Source organism: Narcine bancroftii, chromosome 8 (assembly GCF_036971445.1).
Source record: "Narcine bancroftii isolate sNarBan1 chromosome 8, sNarBan1.hap1, whole genome shotgun sequence".
NCBI lineage: Eukaryota > Metazoa > Chordata > Chondrichthyes > Torpediniformes > Narcinidae > Narcine > Narcine bancroftii.
The window spans coordinates 141749047-141772157 of NC_091476.1; the positions used below are offsets into that span (position 1 = coordinate 141749047).

The following is a 23111-nucleotide window of genomic DNA, read 5'->3' on the forward strand; positions in this document are numbered from 1 at the left end:
AAGAATAATTTTACAAGGCAGATACTTAATAATTTTTCCACTTTACAAAGAACTTAAATTACATTTGTTTATGAGCCAAGATGAGGACGTCAATGTAGGAGAAAGGAGCAGTTATTCAGACTGGGCTTGTAGAGTTGTCTCGGATCCAGAATACACTGCTCCCTCATGTTAATCATTACATGGTGCCATCATTTAGCTTTTCCCATTTTCCACACAACTTCTCCTCATCCTTTTATTAGTTTGAGTTTTTCTTTCCCAGCCCGCTGAGCTTATGCCCAAAGGACACAAATGAAGGCTGGCAGAATTCCTTCTTGCAGGCCACTCTACCCATCATGTTCTGGTAGCGCAGAGAGAGAGAGAGAGAGAGAGAGAGAGAGACGCAGGGTTAACAGAAGTCATTGATCCTCCATCCGAACACAAGTTCCGACAAATGATCATCAACCAAAACCATGAGCTCTGTTTCATTATATGCTACCTGACCTGCTGCGTGTTTCCAGCATATTCTGTGCCTGTTTTTTCTTTAAATTTAAGTATTTTAATTTAGACATACAGCACGGTAGCAAGTTCCCTTTGGCCTCTGAGCCATGTGACCAATTAACCCACTAACCCCTTATGCTTTTGGAGGATGGGAGGAAACTGGATCACCCAGAGAAAACCCACACAGAACCGGGGGAAAAGGTACAAACTCCTTACAGACAGTGGTGGATTGGAACCCGGATCGCTGGCGCTGTAACAGAGTTGCACTAACACTTTTCTTTTTATTTAAATCTTAAATATAAATTAAAATTTTAAATTTAGACCTACAGACCATTTCAGCCCATGCTGCCCAATTTACACCCAATTGATCTGCAACCCCCCCCCCCCCCCACCTCCTCTGGTACATTTTGAATGATGGGAGGAAACTGGAGCCCCCGGGGATAACCCACACAGACTCAGGGAGAGAGAGCAAATTCCTTAGTGCGGGATTCCAATCCAGGTCACTGGAACTATAACAGCGTGGTGTTAACCGCTCCTCTAACTGTGCTACCCAAAATGCCAACAGAAAAAAAAAGGTCTGGATTAGGATAAGAGCCACCATCTGAACAACTGAGCCAAATTCATTTTTTAAATGCAGCAGGAAGTGAGATAAATGGGATGCTGCATTTTGCCGCATATTGAATGCCATTTAATATCCTCCAGGGTCCCATGACAGGGAAGTGTGATCTGTGAATCTTTGGCCTCTGCCCTTCTGCGGCTGGTGGAGTTTGCAGGGAAGAAGTCCTCATTTCCTGAAGCCGTATTTGCTCTGGAAAACCGTCTTGAAGGTGTTGAGAGGGACAGTCGCCACGGCCCCTGGAGGCTTCTTCTGACAGCTTCTGGGGATGAGTACAGCTACACACTCCCGGCGAAAGGCGGAGGAAGCAGAAGAGAAGAGCCAAAAGTTGATGGCCGAATTCAACCACTGGAGCATGAACAGGATGTCCGGCACCAAACTCGTTACCATGCTGTAATCAAAGTAATTCACCCCGTTCAGGCTGCTGGGCAGACACTCGGCGATGAACCTGGGCAGGCCAAGAGCAATGGCAGCAAAAGACACAGTGAGCATGATCTGCGCGGACCTCCTGCTTTTCACTCTGGTGAATATGAATGCTGCGCTTTCAAATTCTGAATGGACCCTGGTTTCATGGTGCAACCTGTAGACGATCAGGATGCTGAACAGCAAGATCAGCAGGTAAGGAATTCCACCAGATAAAATGGTGTACAGCCAGACTGATGTTGGAAAGAAGTGGTGCTGATAGAGTCCACATTGCTTGTGACAGTCACTAGTGAAGTTCCGTGAAACCCAGATTGCTGTTGCCACTGAATGTTTTGCAAATTTATTGATCAAAAAACCAATGGTGGTCAGTATATAACAGGTTATTGCTACTGACAGGATGATCCACCAAGTATTCTTTGGTTTGGCTACGTGAAATTTCAGTCTCTTGTTGAATAAGACGACATACCTTTCAATGGTGAAGGCCATGATGATCCAGACAGAGAGGAGAATGGTGCCATATTCCAAAACGATGGATGCACACCACCAGGTGGTGTACACCCATTTGGAGTTTGGACCCAGCCACAACTTGGTTAGGTTCAAAACTCCGGCCCAGATAAGGCAGAGGGTGTCCGAGACAGCTAGTGCAACCAAATAAATAGTTGTAGTTTTTGACAAGCTGCAGGATCGGCAGCAGATAATGTAGATCGCAAACAGATTTCCTGCAAGAAATAAACAGAATTTGTTAACAGCAGTGAGAATGAAACTAATTATTATTCCACATTCAATTCTAAATCAATGGTGCAGATAAACAGATGATGAATCGCAGTCTTTAGCCAGACCTGCCCACAAATCTGTTGATGTGAATATTCTGCCGAGGGGAAAGCTTAAGATGGCAGGATGGTCCAGCCAATGGGGCTGAAAAGGACAAAGGGAAATTAATGAAGAATAGGGAGGATTAAAGTAGTTGGAGAGAGGTGAGAAGAGAGGGCATAAGGCGTAGGAGGGTGTTCAAAGGAATGAATGAACAGACTGTCGAATACCTGGTCAACTTTTCTTAAAGAATTCAAGAAAGAATGAAAAAGATCGTTAAAAAAGCATCCCTTCTCAGCCAAAACAAAGGATAAAGGAGCAAGGATGTATGCTAGTGAGTACCACCAGAGTTGTACCACCAATTGAACACAACCCACACTCTGGTCACTGCATTAAGGGAAAGGATTGATTAAGCAGAGAGGATGTAGAGTGAAATCAGGGCTGTGAGGAAAGGTTGAATCAGCTGGAGATGATTTCTTTGAAACAGAAAAGACTGAGAGGGAAATTGGTGTTCAAGATTGAGGGGGCTTGGAATAAATCTGGAAGGGGTCAAAAGGATGAAGTAATTGGCAGAGAAATTGGAGGGGAGATAAATGAGGGAACTCACCATGGGCAAGAGGAGGAGAGACAGAAACCCTCTTCATGCTTGAACAGGATTTGGACGTTTTTTTGAAAAAAATGTGACCTGCAGGGCAATGGACCCATTATGCTTAGCATAATGCTATTACAGCTCCAATGATGGGTTTGAACTCACCACTGGCTGAAAGGAGTTTGCAGGTTTTTCCCATGACCATGTGGGTTTTCTTCAGGTGCTCCAGTTTCCTCCCATGTTCCAAAGAGGTACAGGGTTGGAAGATTAATTGGTCACATGGGTGCACTTGGGGAGCACAGGCTTGTGGGCTGAAAAGGTCCTGTTACCATTGTTGTATCTCTAAACTCTGGAAAACTGTAGTCATTCTGAACTGCATAAAACTGGTCAAGATCCTGGTGTGAGGTTGAACCCTCATCCAGAGCAAGACTGCAACCTGAGAAGATGGGAAACAGATTTTTACATTGTCTTCTCCATGCAAAGGGCATTGTCCAAACAGCTTCATTCTTTTTCTGTTCCTCACACTGCGCCACACCAGCTAACCAAGAACGTTCACCCATCGTCACTGTCGCCTGTGTGTCTCATCATTCTGAAACCTCCTGACTGGTTGAAGTGGACACCTGAAAAGCAGCCCAGTGACTGATGCAGGCTTTTCTGCTCTTTAAGTCATCTGGACTCCTGGAGATCTGAGGTGGTCAAAGGAAGTCATCCATTTCACACGTGGCTTCACCTTCAAATCCATTTCAATGCCATTCATTCAGCTGTGTTTCTAAATTCTGGCAGCACACTTTCACTGCAGAAGACATTTCTTTCCAAAGAATCAGAACTTAACATAAAGTTTTACTTCTCAAGATCTGTATTGTTCTTTAGAAATTAAGAGCAAATCTTAAAAGTATGCCTGCTGATGTTAGAATTAATCACGCTATCTCTTCTGTGGAAGTTCTGACTGCACCACTTGTTCAAGAAAAATAATCATTGCTGATCATTGATCTGCTTTAATCTGCCCTGGTGTGAATCATTACGATTTAAATTGTGATCAACGTGGATTCTCATAAAAGCAATCTTGCACAATCATTTCTGCTCAGGGACAATAATCGCTGACTAAATGTCGTTTTTACACGATATAAAACCCCATCAGTTGAGTCACCATCTTAAATGGCTTCTCCTGACAGATTTACTTGCCACACTTTTCTTTCACCAATATCAAGTGCTTTCCTAACATTTCTCTTTTATGATCATTTGGAGGTTTTATGGTTTAGAAATATTCCCAAGAATAAGAGAAGAATTTCATACCTGGAATTCCAAGAGCACACAAAGCGATGTAATACACTTTTTGCAGCTCAGTGAACAGCTGTCCCCAAATAGTGGTCATTTTTTAAAGGATTTGTAACACTGAGATGTATTCCACTGCAGTGTTTGCCCAGATAATGATCCACATAGCATCAGCAAGTCTCCAGCATGGCAGAGATATACTCTAGCTGTTAACATTAGGATACAGCTGGACTGTTAAAGGGTGAGAACTCCCCCTCCTCCCAAGTTTCATTGGAGAACGCTGTTTGACTTCACTAATGTAGGAGGTGTCTACTTAATTGTTATTGACACCATGACTACTTCTGACAGAAAGAGCACTGTGCATTGTGTATGTTTCTGCAGATCTGATGAGGTTCTGTGAATAAATTATCTCTATCAGTAAGCACATCTTTGCGCAAAGGACGATAGGAATATGGGTTAAAATGTGTTAATTTGCATTGAAATCTGAGTTCAATAGATCTCTGGGGATCAGGAACTGAGGGAGATTGGGATAGATCAGGAAAATGGGGTTGGTAGAAGGTCAGCAGTGAATGGTGGTCCAGGCTCAAGAGCTACATGGCCACCTCCTGTTCCCTGTATTATCTTTTCAATTATTGCACACATCTGTATGAACTGGGATGGTGACCAAAGTAGAAAACTTTGTCACTCAGAGAGTTGTGAACTCCCTGAGTTGTTGAGGCTGGTTCATTGGGAGTACTCAAAAAGAGTTTTGAATGTGGCCCTATTCGTAAAGGATAATGGACCTATTCATCCCCAGCAGATTAGCAGGGGCTCTAAGGTGGGGAGGGGTGCTGATAGTTCCTGAGGTTTCTGGTTGAACATGACTCAGCCCAGAACCCCATTCTTCACTGATATATAATTGGAATAGCTGAGCCTTAACTTAATGAAGGAACATTTTCGGTAGAAAATTGTCTGTAATTGAAAGCACTTTGTTATTGGATGCCTGTCATACTTCATTTTTACATTTGGTTACAGGATGTAGCTGAGCATCTGGGGAGGGGCTCGACCCAGCAGCTGACGGTAAAGTTTCACCAGAGAATGAAGATGCTTGAATCTGTCGGAAAAAACAAACTGCTGGAGATATCTGGTTGGTCGGCCAGAGGGATAGTCCTCGGTATCAGGATTGAGAGAGAACATCCAGAACCTGATGTTGGATTTTGACCCCACTGATGTTGCTCGGCCCGCTGCCAGCTTCGTGCAACTAACAGTAAAGCTCTTGATTCACACCAAAGATGTCACCAACCCTTCGGTTCCTCTTATTGAATGTGAGGATTGAATCTGCATCCATTCCACCCCCCCCCCCCCCCCACCACTCCACCCCACACACCTTTCAGGTAAAATCAAATCATGCTTCTGAAAGGAAATGGAGAGAATGTTACATTGAACAACAAAATTACTGCACATTTAGCGCCATCTCTTGGTCTTTGGTAGTCTCTGGGAATGGCTGGGGGTGGGGTTGGGAACATTGTAGAACTCATTTGGAACATACTAAATCAGCGGTCCTACAGGTTGGTGACTTCTGCCCTTCTGGACACGAGTGTGGGCATCTCTCCTGCCGCATTGTTTCACCAGCAATGAGGAGAGGCAGAAGTTAGACTGCTCCGCCATTCAGTGAGATCACTGTGGATCTGATCTTGGCCAAGATGGAACTGCGTGAAATGCAAAAGTCTGCAGATGCTGTGATTGTAGTACAAACACAGAAATGCTGGAGGAACTCACCTGGTCTCACAGCGTCCATAGGAGATAAAGATATATTATTGATGTTTTGGGCCTCAGGCCTTCTCCAAGGAAAAATCAGAAAAAGGCAGAAGCAAGATATATCAGAAAGTCTCAGAATTCAAACAATGGGGAGGAATCCAGTCCAACAAAAGGTTTTAATTGGATGCGATAAGGGACTTGATTGTGTCTGTGTGAAAGGAGACAGGGAATGGAGATACAACAGGGGAAGCGGATGGTGGTTGGGGGGGGGGGGGGGGGAGTGTTTTAACAAAAGCCAGAGAAGCCGATATTAATGCCATCCAGTTGGAGGGTGCCCAATTGAAGGATGAGTTGTTGTTTCTTCAATTTATGGTTGTTCTCAGTCAGGCAGTACACAAGACAATGTCAGTAATTGAATGGGATGGAAAATTGAAATGGGTGGCTTCTGGGAAATCTACACTATTGAGGTAAACTGAGCTGAAGTGCTCAACAAAGTGAACTCCCAATCTGTGTCTTGTCTCTCTGATGTAGAGGAGATCATAGTGGGAGTACCAGATGCAGTAGACGACTCTTGCAGATTCACAAGTGAAATGTTTCTTCATTTGGAAGGACAATTTTTGGGCCATAAATGGTGCTGGGGGAGGAGGTGTGGACATAAGTGGAGCATCTCCTGCAGTCACAAGTGTAGGTCCCAAGGGGACGATTGGTGGGGAGGGAAGAATGGACAAGGGAGTCATGGAGGGAGCTGACCCTGAGGAAGGCAGAGAGGGGAATATGTGTCTAATGGTGGGATAACATAATAGATGGCAGAAATGGTGGAGGAGGATGTGTTAGATTTGGAGGCTGGTGGAATCCTTGCTGAGTTCCTCCAGCATTGCGGTGTTTTGGCCACTGGGAAATTCACGCCATTGCTCAATATGGTGGAAAAGGCCAACTTTCCATTGCATTCTCCATAACCCTTGGCTGTCCTCTCATTCAAGCATTTGTCTACATCCATCTTGACTACACTGAATTACACATAACTCTGAAGAAGAGAATTCCAACCCCTTGAGAGAATAAATTCCTCCATGTCCCCTTCTAAAATGGATGTCCCCTGAATTAATGCCCCCAATGTTTTGGCTTCTCCCATAACACCTAAACACTGGTATCACTCGCGTTATTATGGAGCAAGTGCTGGTAAATGTGATTGAAGGGTTTGTTTCTGTGGTGAATGATGATGTAAAACAGGCAAGTCTGCAGGTGCTGAGATCTAGTGAAGTACACAATTGTGCTGGAGAAACTCAACAGGTCATGCAACATCCATGGGAAGTAAAGGGTTTTACCTCTGATGAAGGGCCCAGCCAGACCCCAAATGTTATCTACCCTTTACTTCCTGTGGATGCTTCATGACCTGCTGAGATTCTCCAGCATTTTGTGGATTGCACTATGTAATTTAAACTTTAAAAAAATGTAATTTAGTTACATTTTAAATGATTTAATTGTGTTAATTGTCATTAGTTTTTTCAAGATCTGAGCATTTAATGCTAATCTCGAATTGCCCTTGGGAAGTACTCCATCAGGAGTCTCTAGTGGTAGAAGATAGTGGGAACCTGCTGTGATGGGCTATTGCAATCCCTCTGGAGAAGGTGCTCCCTGGGTGATGTTGGAAAGGAGTTCAACCCAGCAGGCAGAAGATTGATGAGTTTGAAATAAGCATCACCAAAGTCTAGGATAGTTCCTTCCCTCCTATTATCAGACAATTGAACAGACCTCACCCGTAGGAAATAGAATCTCATGGTTATATGTGATGTGTATGCACTAACAATAACTCTGAGGTCTAACTCTAATTCTACTTCTCATCAGTGAAGAAACACTTCACTTTTGTTTAATTTTGCACAATCTGTTGAATCCGAGGATTGGTTGACTTGCCTGGATAGCACACAAAACCCAGTTTCTCACTGTTCCTTGCTACACTTGACAATAAACAATACAATCACAGACTGATGAGACTTTTCCAAATCAGATGGTGTGTGGCTTGGAGGAGCCACCAGGCGGCAGTGTTCCCACATACCTGCTGCTCTTAAAGATTCGGCCCAAAACATCACCTGTTAATTCTCTCCCATGGATGCTGCTGGACCTGCTGAGTTCCCCCAGATGATTGCGCCAAATCCCATCACCTGCAGTCTCCTGTTTGCATGCTGCTGTTGTTCTTCTTGGGTTAGGTTGGGAAGTTTTGCTGGAGTGGCTGGATCTTTTGGTTGTCATGGCAGCAGAATACTGTGCACCAGTGGGTGGGTACAGAGCTGTTGATGGATTGCCCTTCCAGTGAGTTGCTCCGTCCTGGTTGGCACTGAGTTGCATTCACTGAGACTATGGACTATGGAGGGATTAATGTATTAATTAAGATTATCTATTTTACTAATATATTTTTGTAATAATGGGGTTTGTATTCTGTTTGTATTATCTTTCTTTATAAATATTATAAATAAAGTTTAAAAAAAAAAGACTGAGGCCACCCACAAATTAGTGAAACAGCACCTCATCTTCTGTCTGGGCACCCTCCAACTGGTTGGCATTAACATCAAATTCTCCAGTTTCCATTGAACCTTGCCTCTCTCTTCTTTCCCCTGTCTCCTTTTCTCTTTCTCTCTCTCTCTCTCTCACTTCTCTTTTCCCTCCTTTCACAGAAACAAAATCAATTCTCACCTTTCCTCATCATATGCAATTAACACCTTTTGTCTTTTGGTCTGGACTCCTCCCCCTCCAATTCTTCCTCCTTTCTCCCCTTTCTTTCTCAGTCTTTATTGAGATGCCTGCCTGCTTTTTACTCATACCTTGAAGAAGGGCTCAGGCTTGAAACATCGGTAATATACTTTTACTTCCTATGGACCCTGTGAGACCTGCTGAGTTCCTCCAGCATTCACTGTGTGTTTTTACTACATACTCCTGAACCCAGCTGAGTCCATCACACAAAATCTTCCCTCCCCTCCACTGACTCTGCCCACACTTCCTGCTGCCTTGGAAAAGCAGCCAACATATTAAAATACTCATATCACCCTGGCCACTCTCCCTTCACGCCCCTGCCTGTCAGGAAGAAGATTCATGGGTGTGAGTTGACACACCTCCAGATTCAAGGGCAGTTTATTTCCCACTGTAATCAGACTTCCGCCTGAACCTCGCACACTAAAATTAACCTACCTTTGTTCCGTACCATCTGATCTCTCTCTGCAACTCTCCATTCTGCACTGTCCATTACTTGCTGTGCTGGGAATGATATGTCCAGCTGGACTTTATCACTGCAAACTAGTGCATGTGAAAATAAACTTGTGTATTGCGGCTGGTGAAAGGGCTTTGTGGGGATTCAGGAGTTGAGTCATTCCCTGCTGGATACTCATTTCCTTCCTGCTCTGGTAGCCATGCTGTATATCCAGATGGGACCAGTTGAGTTGCTGATCAGTTGTGACCATGGGCTGTTCATGGTGGTGAACATCGAGGTCAGATGGCCGGACACTCTCTTGCTGTAGATGGTAATTTTGTGGCATGATTATTAATACTAAAGATAACAATAATAAGTTTATTGACGTAAACATTGTACAATGTACATATGCACCAAAATTCTTACCTACTGCCACTGAACAGGTACTACGTAATGGAAACAAATCAACCACAATAGAAGACATTAAATTAAAAAGGGTCAATAAATACCAGAGATAGATAATAAATATTCACAGTTACTATATAGTGCAAGAAGCCACAGTGGTACTGCAAGGGGAGAGGTGTTGCCAGCAGCAGAATATCTATTAGCCTTTGTTGTCTCATACTTACTGCTTACACACATGGGCATCTTCAGTTGCTGAGGAGTTGCAGATGGAATTGAACATTGTGGAGACATTGGTGAGATTTAATTCTTGGCCTTCTGTTGGAAGGAAGGTAATTGGTGAAACAACTAAAGATGGTTCAGATTAGGGTTCTGCTCTGAATGTCCTGGGAATGAGCATCTGGGACCAAGACTCTGATCTGGGTCCTGAGAATGAGCGATTAGGGCCAGGACTCTAGTTTGAGAGCCCTGGGACTGAGTTGATTGATCTCTAACTGCAGTCTTCTTCCTTTGTGCTTGCAGATATGACTCCAAGTGAGGTGATTGCTTTCTTGATTCTGATGGTGCCTTGGTGTCAAGGGCAGTCACCCTCTCATCATTTCTGCTCTCTGGCCCATGCTCGGACCAAGGTTGTGATGAAGAGTAGCCCTGAAAAACTGACTGGCTATCACTGAGTATGTCCTGATGGGTTCTCACCCCAAAATATCAACCATCCCTCTCCCCCCAACAGATGCTGCCCGATGTGCTGGGTTCTTCCAGAGGTTTAAGTTTTCCAGTTGGTGAGTGTCTTGCTTTTTTATGTTTTTTCTAATGCCTGAGGTGTTTATTAAATGATTCATATTTCAGATATGTTGTCAGAGTACATACATCTCATCACATACAACCTTGAGATTCTTTTTCCTGCAGACGCGGCAGAATTACCACTTATTGGTCATGCAAAAAAATACTGTACACAGTGTAAACTTGTAAACAAAGAACTGTAACCAAACTGATTGTGCAACACAGAGAGAAAAAATATCAATAAAGTGCAAAAGTAAGAGTCCTTAAATGAGTCCCTGATTGAGTTTGTGGTTGAGGAGTCTGATAGTGGAGGGGTAGCATCTGTTCTTGAACCTGGTGGTGTGGGTCTTGTGGCACCTGTACCTCTTTCCTGATGGCAGCAGCGAGAATAGAGCGTGTGCTGGGTGGTGTAGATCTTTGATGATTGCTGCTGCTCTCTGACGGCAGCTTTCCCCATAGATGATCTCAATAGTGGAGAGGGTTTGCCTGTGATGTCCTGGGCTGTGTCCACTACCTTTTGGAGGGCTTTACGCTGAGGTGTATTAGTGTCCCCATACCAGACCATGAGGCAGCTGGTCAGTCCACTTTCCACCACACCTTTGTAGAAACTTGCCAGAGTGTCTGGTGTCATACCAAACTTCCGCAAGCTCCTGAGGAAGTAGAAGAGTTGGTGTGCTTTCTTCACAATACCATTGGTGTGTTGGGTCCAGGAAAGATCCTCTGAGTTAGTGACTCTCAAGAAATTAAAATTGCTCACCCTCTCCACCTCTGATCCCCAAAAATCACTGGATTACATATCTCTGACTTTCCTTTCTTGAAGTCAACGATCAGCTCCTTTTGAATAAATTGAAATAACTCTCATAACATGATGTATCAATGTTAATCGCGTATCTATCTTTGTGAATGCCACCCTGATTTGATAACTGGCTCAGCCCGGGGGGGGGGGGGGGAAGGGGAGTGGCTTCATCTGCTCTCAATGTCTTCCTGGGATTAATGATTGGAAGGGCTTCAATCATATTGAAGTGGGGAGGAGGTTCTCGGCAGGTGCTCCTCAGGTGAGAGCGCTTTCAGCCAGGAGTAGGCAAAGCTCAGGTGGTCTTCTTTCTGAGGGAATTCAGGGCAATCATCAGCTTACAACAGGATTTAGATCACACATTAATTAGTTTTTTTCTAAATCCAGCCACAGCATTCTGGATTGGCCCGAACTTGATGGTTTATTCAAAGAATGGAGGGAAAATTACTGTTTCGGAAAGAATTATGTGTGCAATTCTACTTTTCTTTGCTTAATTTATTTGTCAGCCATTCAAAATCAACAATTCATTGATCTTGGACATGAGAGACTGCGGATGCTGGAATGTGGAGCAAAAATAAACTGCTGGGGGAACTCAGTGGATCGAGCAGCATCTGTGTAGGCAAAGAGATGGTTTTGGGTTGAGATCTTGGATCAATAGTTATTCAATAGAATCACGACAGATTTCATTGGACAACAATTTTTTTCAAAAGTGTTGCTGCCTGGAAAAAAATGGGGATTATGATAGACAACCTTAAGATGAACACAAAAAATAATTTCAGATTTGTTGTATTACATAGGATGTTGCAGAAAGATTAAATTAACTTTTATTGAATTTAGCATTAGAGAAGGCAAGGTTAACAAACAACCTTTTCCCAGAATTATACTTTAGAACAGAGTGACGATAGTTAAGTTGCATCCCTCTAATTTCAAACAATTACATTTGGCTAAAATCATGGACTTTGCAATTTCTTTGGCTTGGCTTCGCGGACGAAGATTTATGAAGGGGTAATGTCCACGTCTGCTGCAGGATCGTTTATGGCTGACAAGTCCGATGTGGGACAAGCAGACACGGTTGCAGCGGTTGCAGGGGAAAATTGGTTGGTTGGGGTTGGGTGTTGGGTTTTTCCTCCTTTGTCTTTTGTCAGTGAGGTGGGCTCTGCGGTCTTCTTCAAAGGAGGTTGCTGCCCGCCGAACTGTGAGGCACCAAGATGCACGGTTTGAGGCGATATCAGCCCACTGGCGGTGGTCAATGTGGCAGGCACCAAGAGATTTCTTTAGGCAGTCCTTGTATCCCTTCTTTGGTGCACCTCTGTCATGGTGGCCAGTGGAGAGCTCGCCATATAACACGATCTTGGGAAGGCGATGGTCCTCCATTCTGGAGACGTGACCTACCCAGCGCAGTTGGATCTTCAGCAGCGTGGATTCGATGCTGTCGGCCTCTGCCATCTCGAGTACTTCGATGTTAGGGATGAAGTCGCTCCAATGAACGTTGAGGATGGAGCAGAGACAGCGCTGGTGGAAGCGTTCTAGGAGCTGTAGGTGATGCCGGTAGAGGACCCATGATTCGGAGCCGAACAGGAGTGTGAGTATGACAACGGCTCTGTATACGCTAATCTTTGTGAGGTTTTTCAGACTCTTTTGTGTAGTCTTCCAAAGGCGCTATTTGCCTTGGCGAGTCTGTTGTCTATCTCGTTGTCGATCCTTGCATCCGATGAAATGGTGCAACCGAGATAGGTAAACTGGTTGACCGTTTTGAGTTTTGTGTGCCCGATGGAGATGTTGGGGGGGGTGGCTGGTAGTCATGGTGGGGAGCTGGCTGATGGAGGACCTCAGTTTTCTTCAGGCTGACTTCCAGGCCAAACATTTTGGCAGTTTCCGCAAAACAGGACGTCAAGCGCTGAAGAGCTGGCTCTGAATGGGCAACTAAAGCGGCATTGTCTGCAAAGAGTAGTTCAGGGACAAGTTGCTCTTGTGTCTTGGTGTGAGCTTGCAGGCGCCTCAGATTGAAGAGATTGCCATCCGTGCGGTAACGGATGTAAACAGCGTCTTCATTGTTGAGGTCTTTCATGGCTTGTTTCAGCATCATGCTGAAGAAGATTGAAAAGAAGGTTGCAATATTTGGACTTTGCAATATTTTGTGAATAATACCATGATATGTGATGCCATCAGCCAAGAAATTAATAATGAAATAACTTTAGTTAAATAGCAGAGCTGAATATTTCTTACACATTTTTATCAGCCCCAATTGTGAATATTATGATTGCAGCAGATTTGAACCTGCTGTACCTTCTGTAACATGTGGCCTTGTAAGTGATCTGCAATAATGAGTCTTTGTGTGTTGATTGCATTCTGCAGTGGGAAGAGTGGCCCCTGAAATCTTGTGGGGAAGTTCATGATCAGCTGTCTGAAGAAATGATAACCATTCCCATGTCTGACAACTCATCAGATTGCCGTCCATGTGATGGAACAATGGGAAGAGCTCGAAATTTCATGAAAATGATACAGATATGCTTATTTCATCATGAGTGGGTTTATTGATAGACTTGTTATCTGTCGAGTGGTGTCACAACAACAATCCTGAACTCATCATCAGTAAAGCTAAGGAACAGATTATGGACTTCAGAAAGAGAAAGCCAGGAGAACACAAACCAGTCCTCATCGAGGGGTCAGCAGTGGAGAGAGTAAGAAACTTCATATTCCTGGGTGTCAACATCTCTGAAGACCTATCCTGGGGAAGGCTCGCCAGTGACTATACTTTGTGGGGTCAGCAGTGGAGAGAGTAAGAAACTTCATATTCCTGGGTGTCAACATCTCTGAAGACCTATCCTGGGGAAGGCTCGCCAGTGACTATACTTTGTGGGGTCAGCAGTGGAGAGAGTAAGAAACTTCATATTCCTGGGTGTCAACATCTCTGAAGAAACTTGCCAGTGGCTATACTTTGTGAGGAGTTTGAGGAGATTGGGTACGTCACCAAAGACTCATGCAAATTTCTACGGGTGTACTGCGCAGAGTATTCTGACTGATTGCGTCACTGTTTGGTACGGAGGTGCTAATGCACAGGACAGGAAAAGGCTACAGAGAGTTGTGAACTCAGTCAGCACCATCACGGGCATCAGTCTTCACTCCATCAAGGACATCGACAAGAGGTGGTGTCTCAAGAATGACCCTCGCCACCCAGGCCATGCCCTCTTCTCACTGCTACCCAGTGAGAATTACCCTGCTACAAAGTATAGTCACTGGTGAACCTTCCCCAGGATAGGTCTTCAGAGATGTTGACACCCAGCAATAGGCAGGAAGTACAGGAGCCTGAAGATGGACATACAGTGGTACAAAAAGCAACTTCTTCCCCTCCACCATCTGAATGGGCAATTAACCACAGACACCACCTAACATTTTTTTTGTTGCACAAATTATTTATTTTAAAAAAATCTTGTTTTTATAGAATAGTAATTTATAGCAATTTTGCATGTTCTGCACCATAATGCTGCTGCAAAACAACAAACTGCATGACACATCTTCACAACAATAATCCTGACTCTTGTTCTGTATTTACTCTCCATTGTTAAGATGTTGAATTCATGAGATTGCCCAATGATATAATATGTGGGAGTTTTGGCCAACTTTGGGACAGTAGGGTTGGACCTTGTCACACCTTGGTCCTGAATAATTCTCCTCCATTGCTATTTGTGCCTGGATCACTAACCATAGTCATCCTTCACTAACCTCACTGGCTACTAAGGAACATTGGGAAGAAATCTCTTCAGCCTCACCCTTGGTTTTCTTTTGTTGTGTTTTGAGATGTTGCAGTTTCATATCAGCTTATGACATAGATGGGAACCATTCAGCCCATCGAGCCTGTACCAGCTCTTGTTGCATCTCAAATAGACTGATTCCCCCCCCCCCCCCATACCCCTGTCACAATTTTCTGCACCCGCCTACATTTGAGGTAACTTACAATGACCAATTAACCTATCAGCAAGGCTTTAGGACATTTAAGGAATTTGGAGTTCCCTGGGCTCACAGGGAGAGCATGTAAGCTCCACTCAGAAAGTACTGGAGGTTGGAATCAAACAGGTGTTGCTAGTGTTGCACTCTGTTCATGGAGGAACAGGCTACATAAAGCTGTTTTATGTTACTCAAAGGAATATGGGATACAGTGGAGCCATTCAGCTCCACTATTCCTTCAAAACATTTGCTGATCTTTTATTTGAAGCCCCATTTTCCAAAGCTAACCCCAGACCATATCAGTACATTAGTTTTCCACACTACTGAACGCATCAGTGATTAAAGGAGGTTTCTTGCCTTTGCAAATATGAATTTTACCTTCATGCTGTATATGGTGACAACACCACAGAGAACCAGAGGAGGGATGATTGGGACATTCCCCTATCCATCATGCTAGCTGATCACATAAGAAGACTGAGGTTGACTCCGCATGTAGATCTCCTCCACTCACTATGTTTGTCTGGAGAAGTGCTGCAGGAACTTGCTTCTATTTCTCGTTGCGGCCGCATGCTTACCTTCGTCAGGTGGAGGAGAGTGAATGTCAGGATCACCCTTGTGGTAGTGAGCCAACGAGAAGGTCAAAGGTGTTTAACTGGGTGGTCTTTGGGAGTTGAAAAGCTCATTGTTGTGTTGAGTGAATAATATAAAAAGAAAGTTGACTTCACGGTGTGCTGAAAGAAACTAGTGAGTGTATTCTTTATTTGTTTGTAAGCGGTGGTAAATCCGTGCCATTACATTCTCTTTCAATTGGATGTACTTTCTGGTGTAATTTGCCGGCTCACATCCTCCACACTGGCTGATGGGCTGATTCCTCAGATGGGTAATTAGATAGGCAAGATGATGGTGAAAAAACATAGAAATGCTGGAGGACTGCAACAGGTCTCATATCATCCACAGGAGGTAAAGATGTATAGCTGATGTTTCTGGTCTGAGCCTGTTCAGTACTAGACCAGCAGCAATAGAAATTCACCAAGACAATAATGGTATGTTCAAAACAATAATATTTATTAATAACATAACACTTCTTATTTAACTCTCTCAAAATTCTAATAAACCCACTATGTGTTAGTGTGCGTGTGAGTGTGTATGTGCGAGATAACCAAAACCATTACAGTTCAGGCTTAATTCTGAAGAGATGATTTTAAAGTTCAGTCAATTTTGTTTTGAAACTCAGATTCTGTTCATTATTGTGTCTGAAATAATGACTGGAGCCAGCGGGTGTTGTGAACCAAACACTTTACTAAGTATAAATCAAATACGTTAGCATGGCATTTGCAGCTCGGCATTTGCTCTCTTCACACTACTCCACTCTAGTGACCTCACAGTCCCTGCACATACGCAGTACATCCTTGTAGGTACGGAGGCTGCAGCGCGATTGCAGTGGGAGTAGGATAGCTGATAGCAGGATGGCTGTTCACATCCCCTTCCTTGAGCCAACGCTCCCACACATCATATTAAGTATCTGCATTTTCTCTTCCAATAACAAATATACAAAATATATACAGCAACCCAGTTCAGTCCTGGTACTTCTGGTTTGGCTTGCAAACATCCCCAGCGTGCATTTTGTGGAACCCCCCTTTGGAGGTGGAGGCTTTAGGCAACTCACCTGGAGGGTCTCTCTCAGTCGCGGTTGCAGGGGCAATGTCTCTGTCGCTCATGTCTTCCTCTGGGGCTGTGGCTGGGTTCTCTGTGATTCTGGGCTCGTCAAGGAATATCGGTCCATCTGGGTTTTGCGATGACAGAGGTTCTTTTACAGAGAGGATGTGCCTTATGTTCCTCCTGTAGGTTTTCCCCTCTGAACGAATGAGGTATGACCTTGGCTCTTGACAGCTTTGTTCCACTGTGCCTGGATGGTCGTATCCCTCTGGCATTGGAAATCTTACAACCTGCCCTTCAGTAAGGGGCATGAGTGGCCCCCTGGATTTGTCATAACATTTCTTTTGTGCCAGCCACTTGTTTATCAGTTGGGTATTGATGTCTTTGACATGAGGCTCTAGGAGCCTCCTTGCTACTGGATGGGTTGTCCTGGTTTGGTGACATCAGTCACTGCGCTGGTGAGCACAGGGTGTTGTCCAGAGGGACATTCCTCAGATTGAGCAGGCTGAGGAATATGTTCATCTCCTCTCTGTGACAATGTTCCATGAGCTGTTTGGCACTCCTTACTGCTCTTTCAGAGAGCCCGTTGGATTGGGGGTAGTCCGGGCTGCAGCTAATGTGGGTAAAATCCCATGAAGAGGCAAAAATTTGAAATTTTTGGCTGGTGAACTGACTGCTGTTGTCAGAGAGGTGTGTGTAGGGGGGGCTCCATGCACCGAGAAGTGGCATTTGAGGTTCTTGATGACTGCCTCTGAGATGGTGACTCGTAGTAGGTGTATCTCGAACCAGCCTCAGTCCGAGTCAATCACCACCAGGTAGTGTTGTCTGTGTCATTGAAAGATGTCGGTTGCTATTGTCGACCAGGGTAGGGTGGGCACCAGGTGTAGCTGTAGGTGTGGCCTGGTACTGTTGCAATGGCCTGGCACTGTTGCAGACCACACAGGACTGTACCTCTTCATCTCTCCGGCCGGATATACCTGGCCAGAAAACAATGTCTCTTGCCTTACGTTTTGTCACTTCCATGCCAGGATATCCACTGTGCAAAATTTCTACATACATGTTCTGCAGTGCAGTGGGGATAACTGCTCTCTGGCCTTTCATAATTATCCCCTCATCAATGATTAGTTCTTCCTGATAAGGAAAAAAATGGTTGTATTGCTAGTGGCAGGCTGCGCTGTTTGGTTGGCCAGCTGCCTTTAATGAAGTTGCCCAAGCAGCTTAGGGTTTTGTCCTCTGCAGTATGCTTACTCAGTTCATCGTTGGGCCGAGCAGATGTGGCTCACTGTCATGACATCAGAGACATCTTCTTCCTTGACCTGCCACATTCACAAGGAACAGAAGCAAGCCACTAGGCCCATCAGGTTTGTTCTATGGTTATGCACTAAACTAAACTAAAGTAACCCTTGGTGGTTCGTGAAAGGGCATCCACTAGGTGCATTTCTTTGCCGCATTTGTGAATTAGGGTGATTTATTTTGTAACAGAAAGGTCATCTGTTGAAATGTTGGCAGAGCTGCGTAGATGGGTTTGTTGATGATAGTCTCTTGAGGTAAATGGTCAGTTTCGACGGTAATCAGTCTGCATACACATAATCATTGAATTTGAAGCAGGTGAACACCACAGCCAGAAGCTCCTTCTTGATTTGGGTGTATCTCTTCTCTGTGTCCGTAAGCAATCTGGATGTGCAAGCCACTGGTTTGCTGTCCTGCAAACATGCTGCGCCTAGACCACACATGTCAAACTCATGCCCGCAGGCCAAATTTGGCCCGTGATATAATTATAATAGGCCCGCAAGATCATATCAAATATGCATTAGAGCTGGGCCGCTGGCCGCCGCGCCAGTATAGCGCATGCACAGCTAATACTACAAATCCCAGAATGCTTTGCAAATGCATTGGTGGCGGCCCGTCAGCCCGCTAATCGCCCCCACATCCTCTCTTTACTTTCATTGGCATCTGCGACCTGTCGCCCAACTCACATGTAATAAACCCCTTACGAAAAATGGCCATTTCGCTGATGACCCTCGTTTTCGAAGGGTCCGCCTTCAGCCCCTCACTAGTATACAATGACCCACATAAGTGACTTTGTTGAGGCGGATCCTGCACTTATTGGGGTTAAGACAGGTGGGAGGCAAACTCTGACCCCAGAGTTTGATGAACTTGCATCTAAGAAGAGATGCCAAGTATCTGGTTTAGACCCACCAGGTGCATCAGAGTAAATCACAGTGTAGCAAGCTAAGCTTGGATTAATATTTTCTTTGGTTAACTTTGGACTGTTCATAGTTGAAAGATTGGATTTTCATTGAACCAAGTTGTTATTTTTTTGATTTGTTGGCTTGTGAAAAAAAATACATTTAAAAGGAGCTTAACGGCTATAGAGAAATATTATTTATTGAATATTTTATTTCTCATTTGTTAATGCTTCTTCTGGAAAGAGTTTAACCAAAACTATTATTAAACACTTATTTTAATAAGAAAAAGTTTAACATTACATATGATGAAAGAAGAGAAAACATGCAGATGTTGTTGAAAATTTTCAATAAATATTTAGTTTGGCCCACGACTTAGTCCAAGTTTTTAATTTTGGCCCTCGGTGAATTTGAGTTTGACACCCCTGGTCTAGACCATACTGTGAAGCATTGCAGGTCAGTAGCACGGGCCTGCACACGTCAAAGTAGGAGAGGACAGGTGGGCAGGACGTATGTCGCTTGAGGGCCTCAAATGCATCCTGCTGCTGCTGGTGCCAGGCGCACTCAGTGTCCTTTTGGGTCAGCTGTCAGAGTGGGGCCATTAGTTTGCTGGCATTGTTTATAAATTTACCCAGGTAGTTTACCATGCCCAGGAATTGCTGTAGAGACGCCATGCCCTGAGGTTCTGGCATTTCGCTGATGACCCTCGTTTTCGAAGGGTCCACCTTCAGCCCCTCACTAGTATACAATGACCCACATAACTGACTTGGTTGAGGTGGATCCTGCACTTATTGGGGTTAAGCCGCAGGTTTACCTCCTGTGCGTGGTTGAGCATCCTTCTCAGGTTATCGTCATTTTCTTCTTACTACGTTCCACCCACCAGTATATCATCAACAATAATGGCAGAAGAGTATCCAGAGAATATCTGTTCCATAGACCTCTGGAAAACTTCACTTGCCGAATGGTATTCTCAAGAAACTGTACCGGCTGAACGCCGGGCTGAAGGTGGTCAGCAGTGTCGAGTGACGGTCAAGTGAGATTTGCCAGAATGAGTTCTTTGCATCTTGGACCAAGAACACTATTGCATCGGCCATCTGCATGGCCACTTCCTCTCTTGTCCACATGGGATGATGCGGTCTCTTTAGGCTGTGTTGCGGTCCTGCCAATTGATACAAATGGAGATTTCTTGTCCATCCTACTTCTTGGCAGCCACCATGGATGACACCCACTCTGTCGGTTCTGAGACTAGGGTTATGATGGCCAAATAGTTCAGCCTTGACTCTTTCTTTCATGGCCATGGAGATGTGATGTACTGGACAGACCACGGGTCTCACCTCTGGGTCGAGCCACATGGAGTACGTCACTGGTTGCCTCCCTAGCTCATTTCTGAAAAGTTCTTCATACTCCAAGAGGATTGCTCGCGAGAAATTGTTTTCGGACAGACTTAACTGGTAAACTAGTCCCATGTCCATGCTTGTGATAAGGCCAAGCAGGGGCCTGACATCTTCACAAACTACGAAGAAAGACAGCGTATGAGGCCTCCTTGTACCCTGCACCACAGCTGAACTGTGCCATTGATCTGGATTTTGCTGCCTACATAAGCCACCAGGCTTGTAGATTTGATGCATGGTCAGATCTGCTCCTTGTTTCTTAGCCGGTGGAATACATTGCATTTCACTCCAGTATCGATTTTCATCTCAGCCACCTTGAAGCTGACCTCCATGGACACGAACACCTCATTATTACCTCTGATCTGGTCCACCTGTCACTCCTGGAGAAATTCCATCGATGTAGTATTCGTTGTCTGGATTGCTCCATCTCTGCTCCGGTTCCATGTGATTGACAGCTATCTTGGGTTCAGTCCGCATAGAGGTCTGCTGTCTGGACCTGCAGCACCTGCTGTAATAGTTCTGTCTTCTGCAGCTCCAGCTTTGCTGGCCATACGCCGGGCACATCTCTCGCCTTGGAATGTGGTCCCCTCCGCAGTTTCCACACCTCATCCTGGGTGTAGAGCAAGCTGCTTTTGAAGGCAGGTATCTTCTCCAGTCCTCTGGCCATTGTTTGCTCGCCAGTCCCGCCTGCACTGTATCGATACTCATGGTCGGCTGTTGGGGAGCAGTCACTCTTTTAAGTTCTTCTCAGTAGATTTATAGGCTAGACAAATGGTGATGGTCTTTTCCAAAGTTAGCCCAGTCTCGCAGCAGCGCTTTTCTCATGTTATCGTCACAAATTCAGTAGACCAACCGGTGTTTGACTAACTCATCACAAAGCATACCAAAGTAGCAGGTTTTGACTTTAATTTTCAAATTGCTCATGTAGGAGTGCATGGACTCACCAGGCTTTTGGTCCCTCCTATTAAACTTGTGCCTTTCCATTGTGACATTTCTCTAGGGATTGCCCATTTCTCTAAACTTGCATTTTAGGCACTCAGGGTCCTCCCTCGTTTTGGCTGGACGGGTCACAAGATTCCCCTCACGCACCTCACCCACATAAACGAATGACCTCTCTCTCTCTTTCAATGGCTTCCGAGCCTGCCAAATTCAACAGCATATACGTTCTGGTATGGGCAGGCTTATTGCCGTGTGCATCCGCTATTAAAATGTCATACTCCTGTTCAAACACACACCAGTTCTCGACCACGTTTCCTTCGAACACCTTAGGGTCAGGCCATCTGAACACGGTGGCCATTTTGAGGTCTCACAAATGTGGTTTTAGTTCTTCAGTAGTGAGGCTTCACTTCTGACACCATGTTCATTATTGTCTCTGAAATAATGACTGGAACTGGCGGGTGCAGTGAACCAAACAATGAACTTTACTAAGTATAAATCAAATACACTAACATGGCAGGGAGAAAGAACCTGCAGCTCGGCATCTGCTCTCTTCACACTACTCCACTCTAGTGACCTCATAGTACCTGAACATGCACAGTGCACCTTGTAGGTACGGAGGTTACAGCATGATTGCAGTGGGTGTAGGACAGCTAAGAGCAGCGGCTGTCTACAGATTATTTAAATTGTTGCTAACAGGAATTATGGAATAGGCGTGAAGCATCAGACTTCTCAAACCTCGTGAGATTCTTATAGAGCAGTTTTCAGAGAATTCATTCTTCATACGGATGATTTCCCCCTCTTGTATGGAGGTTTCAGTAGTTGTGATCTCTGTACAATGATTTCACAAACCCAGGCAAGGGTTAAATGAAGTGCCCATGTTGAAATGGACACAGCAAGACTGCCCTCTCTCTCTTAAAGAGACAGTCAGAAGTGGTCATTCTCTTTCGAAAGCCACTTATTCTGTGTTCTCTTTTGGCCAGGAGAAACAGGTAGCAATACCTTTCTGGTTACTGTATCTTCAATCCTGTCTTACTTACAAGATGGCCAAGCAATTCCTTCTGGTCTCGAATGTCTCTGGTTTCAGTAATATGTTCTCTGAAAATGTCTTTAATCATGTGACGTGATATCATTGCTGACTTTGAGGTTACTTCATAGTTACTTCTTATTTATATACTAAAAGCATACGACTTCATCTCTTCCAAAAGTTTTACGAGTCTATACCTCCGATCTGTCTGCTGACCAACTAGAAAATGGCTTCCTTGTATAGACAGCTGTTTCTCTGAGTAAACATTCATTGCCTTCAATATTTCAATGGACAATTGCTTGCTTTCTGGCTCTTTACACAGTTTCAAGCAAACATTGAACTTAGTAGACATTTCGACTTCCAAAATGGTTTCTGTGTGTAAGTGTCTGTGACTGTGAGTGTCCCTGTGTCCAAACTCACAAAATAACTTTACTAAAAATATATATAGAATTTTATATTCATAAAGATTAATAACACCATTCCGTCATGGAGCCTATCTTCAAAGTATGATTTGAAAGCAGGCAGGCACCTGAATTAAAAGGCTAGGAGAGAAGGGAAGAATGGGAGGAGCACAGACCAACAGACAAAAAATGTTATTTGGACATGGATAGGATGAAGGGAGTTATTTTTGGCTCTGTAAAAAGTGACAGGGAAAAAGGGAAGAGACAAAGAATTAGAGGAAAGGAGACATAGGGAAAGATGGTGGGGAGGGGAGCTAATGGAAATTAGAGAGGTCGATGTTAATGCCATCCACCTGGAGGGTTCCCAGATGGAAAATGAGGTGTTGTTCTTCCAATTTGTGGATGGTCTCAGTCTGGCAATGCATGAAACCATGACAGACATGTCAACAAGCGAATGGGATGGAGAAATGAAATGGGTGACCACTGGGAGGTCCA

General features: G+C 44.5%; 1 protein-coding gene across 1 annotated transcript; it reads right to left on the reverse strand.

Moving 5' to 3' along the window:
* Positions 1-1261: 1261 nt before the first annotated feature.
* On the reverse strand, positions 1262-3120 carry LOC138742125 (probable G-protein coupled receptor 139). The gene is made up of 3 exons (XM_069896311.1): positions 3081-3120; positions 2934-3011; positions 1262-2235 (listed from the first exon to the last, which is right to left on the reverse strand). The coding sequence occupies exons 1-3, from the start codon at positions 3118-3120 to the stop codon at positions 1262-1264; spliced, it is 1092 nt and encodes a 363-aa protein (XP_069752412.1).
* Between the last annotated feature and the right edge of the window lie 19991 nt (positions 3121-23111).

What these genes read in the sequence shown, in the direction of transcription:
- LOC138742125 (XM_069896311.1), bottom strand. Translation starts at nt 3,120, where the DNA reads ATGGTCATGGGAAAAACCTGCAAACTCCTTTCAGCCAGTG. An exon ending in CAAACTCCTTTCAGCCAGTG is followed by an intron (nt 3,012 to 3,080) that starts GTGAGTTCAAAC and finishes ATTGCCCTGCAG; the next exon opens with GTCACATTTTTTTCAAAAAA. An exon ending in CTCTCCTCCTCTTGCCCATG is followed by an intron (nt 2,236 to 2,933) that starts GTGAGTTCCCTC and finishes TATTTCTTGCAG; the next exon opens with GAAATCTGTTTGCGATCTAC.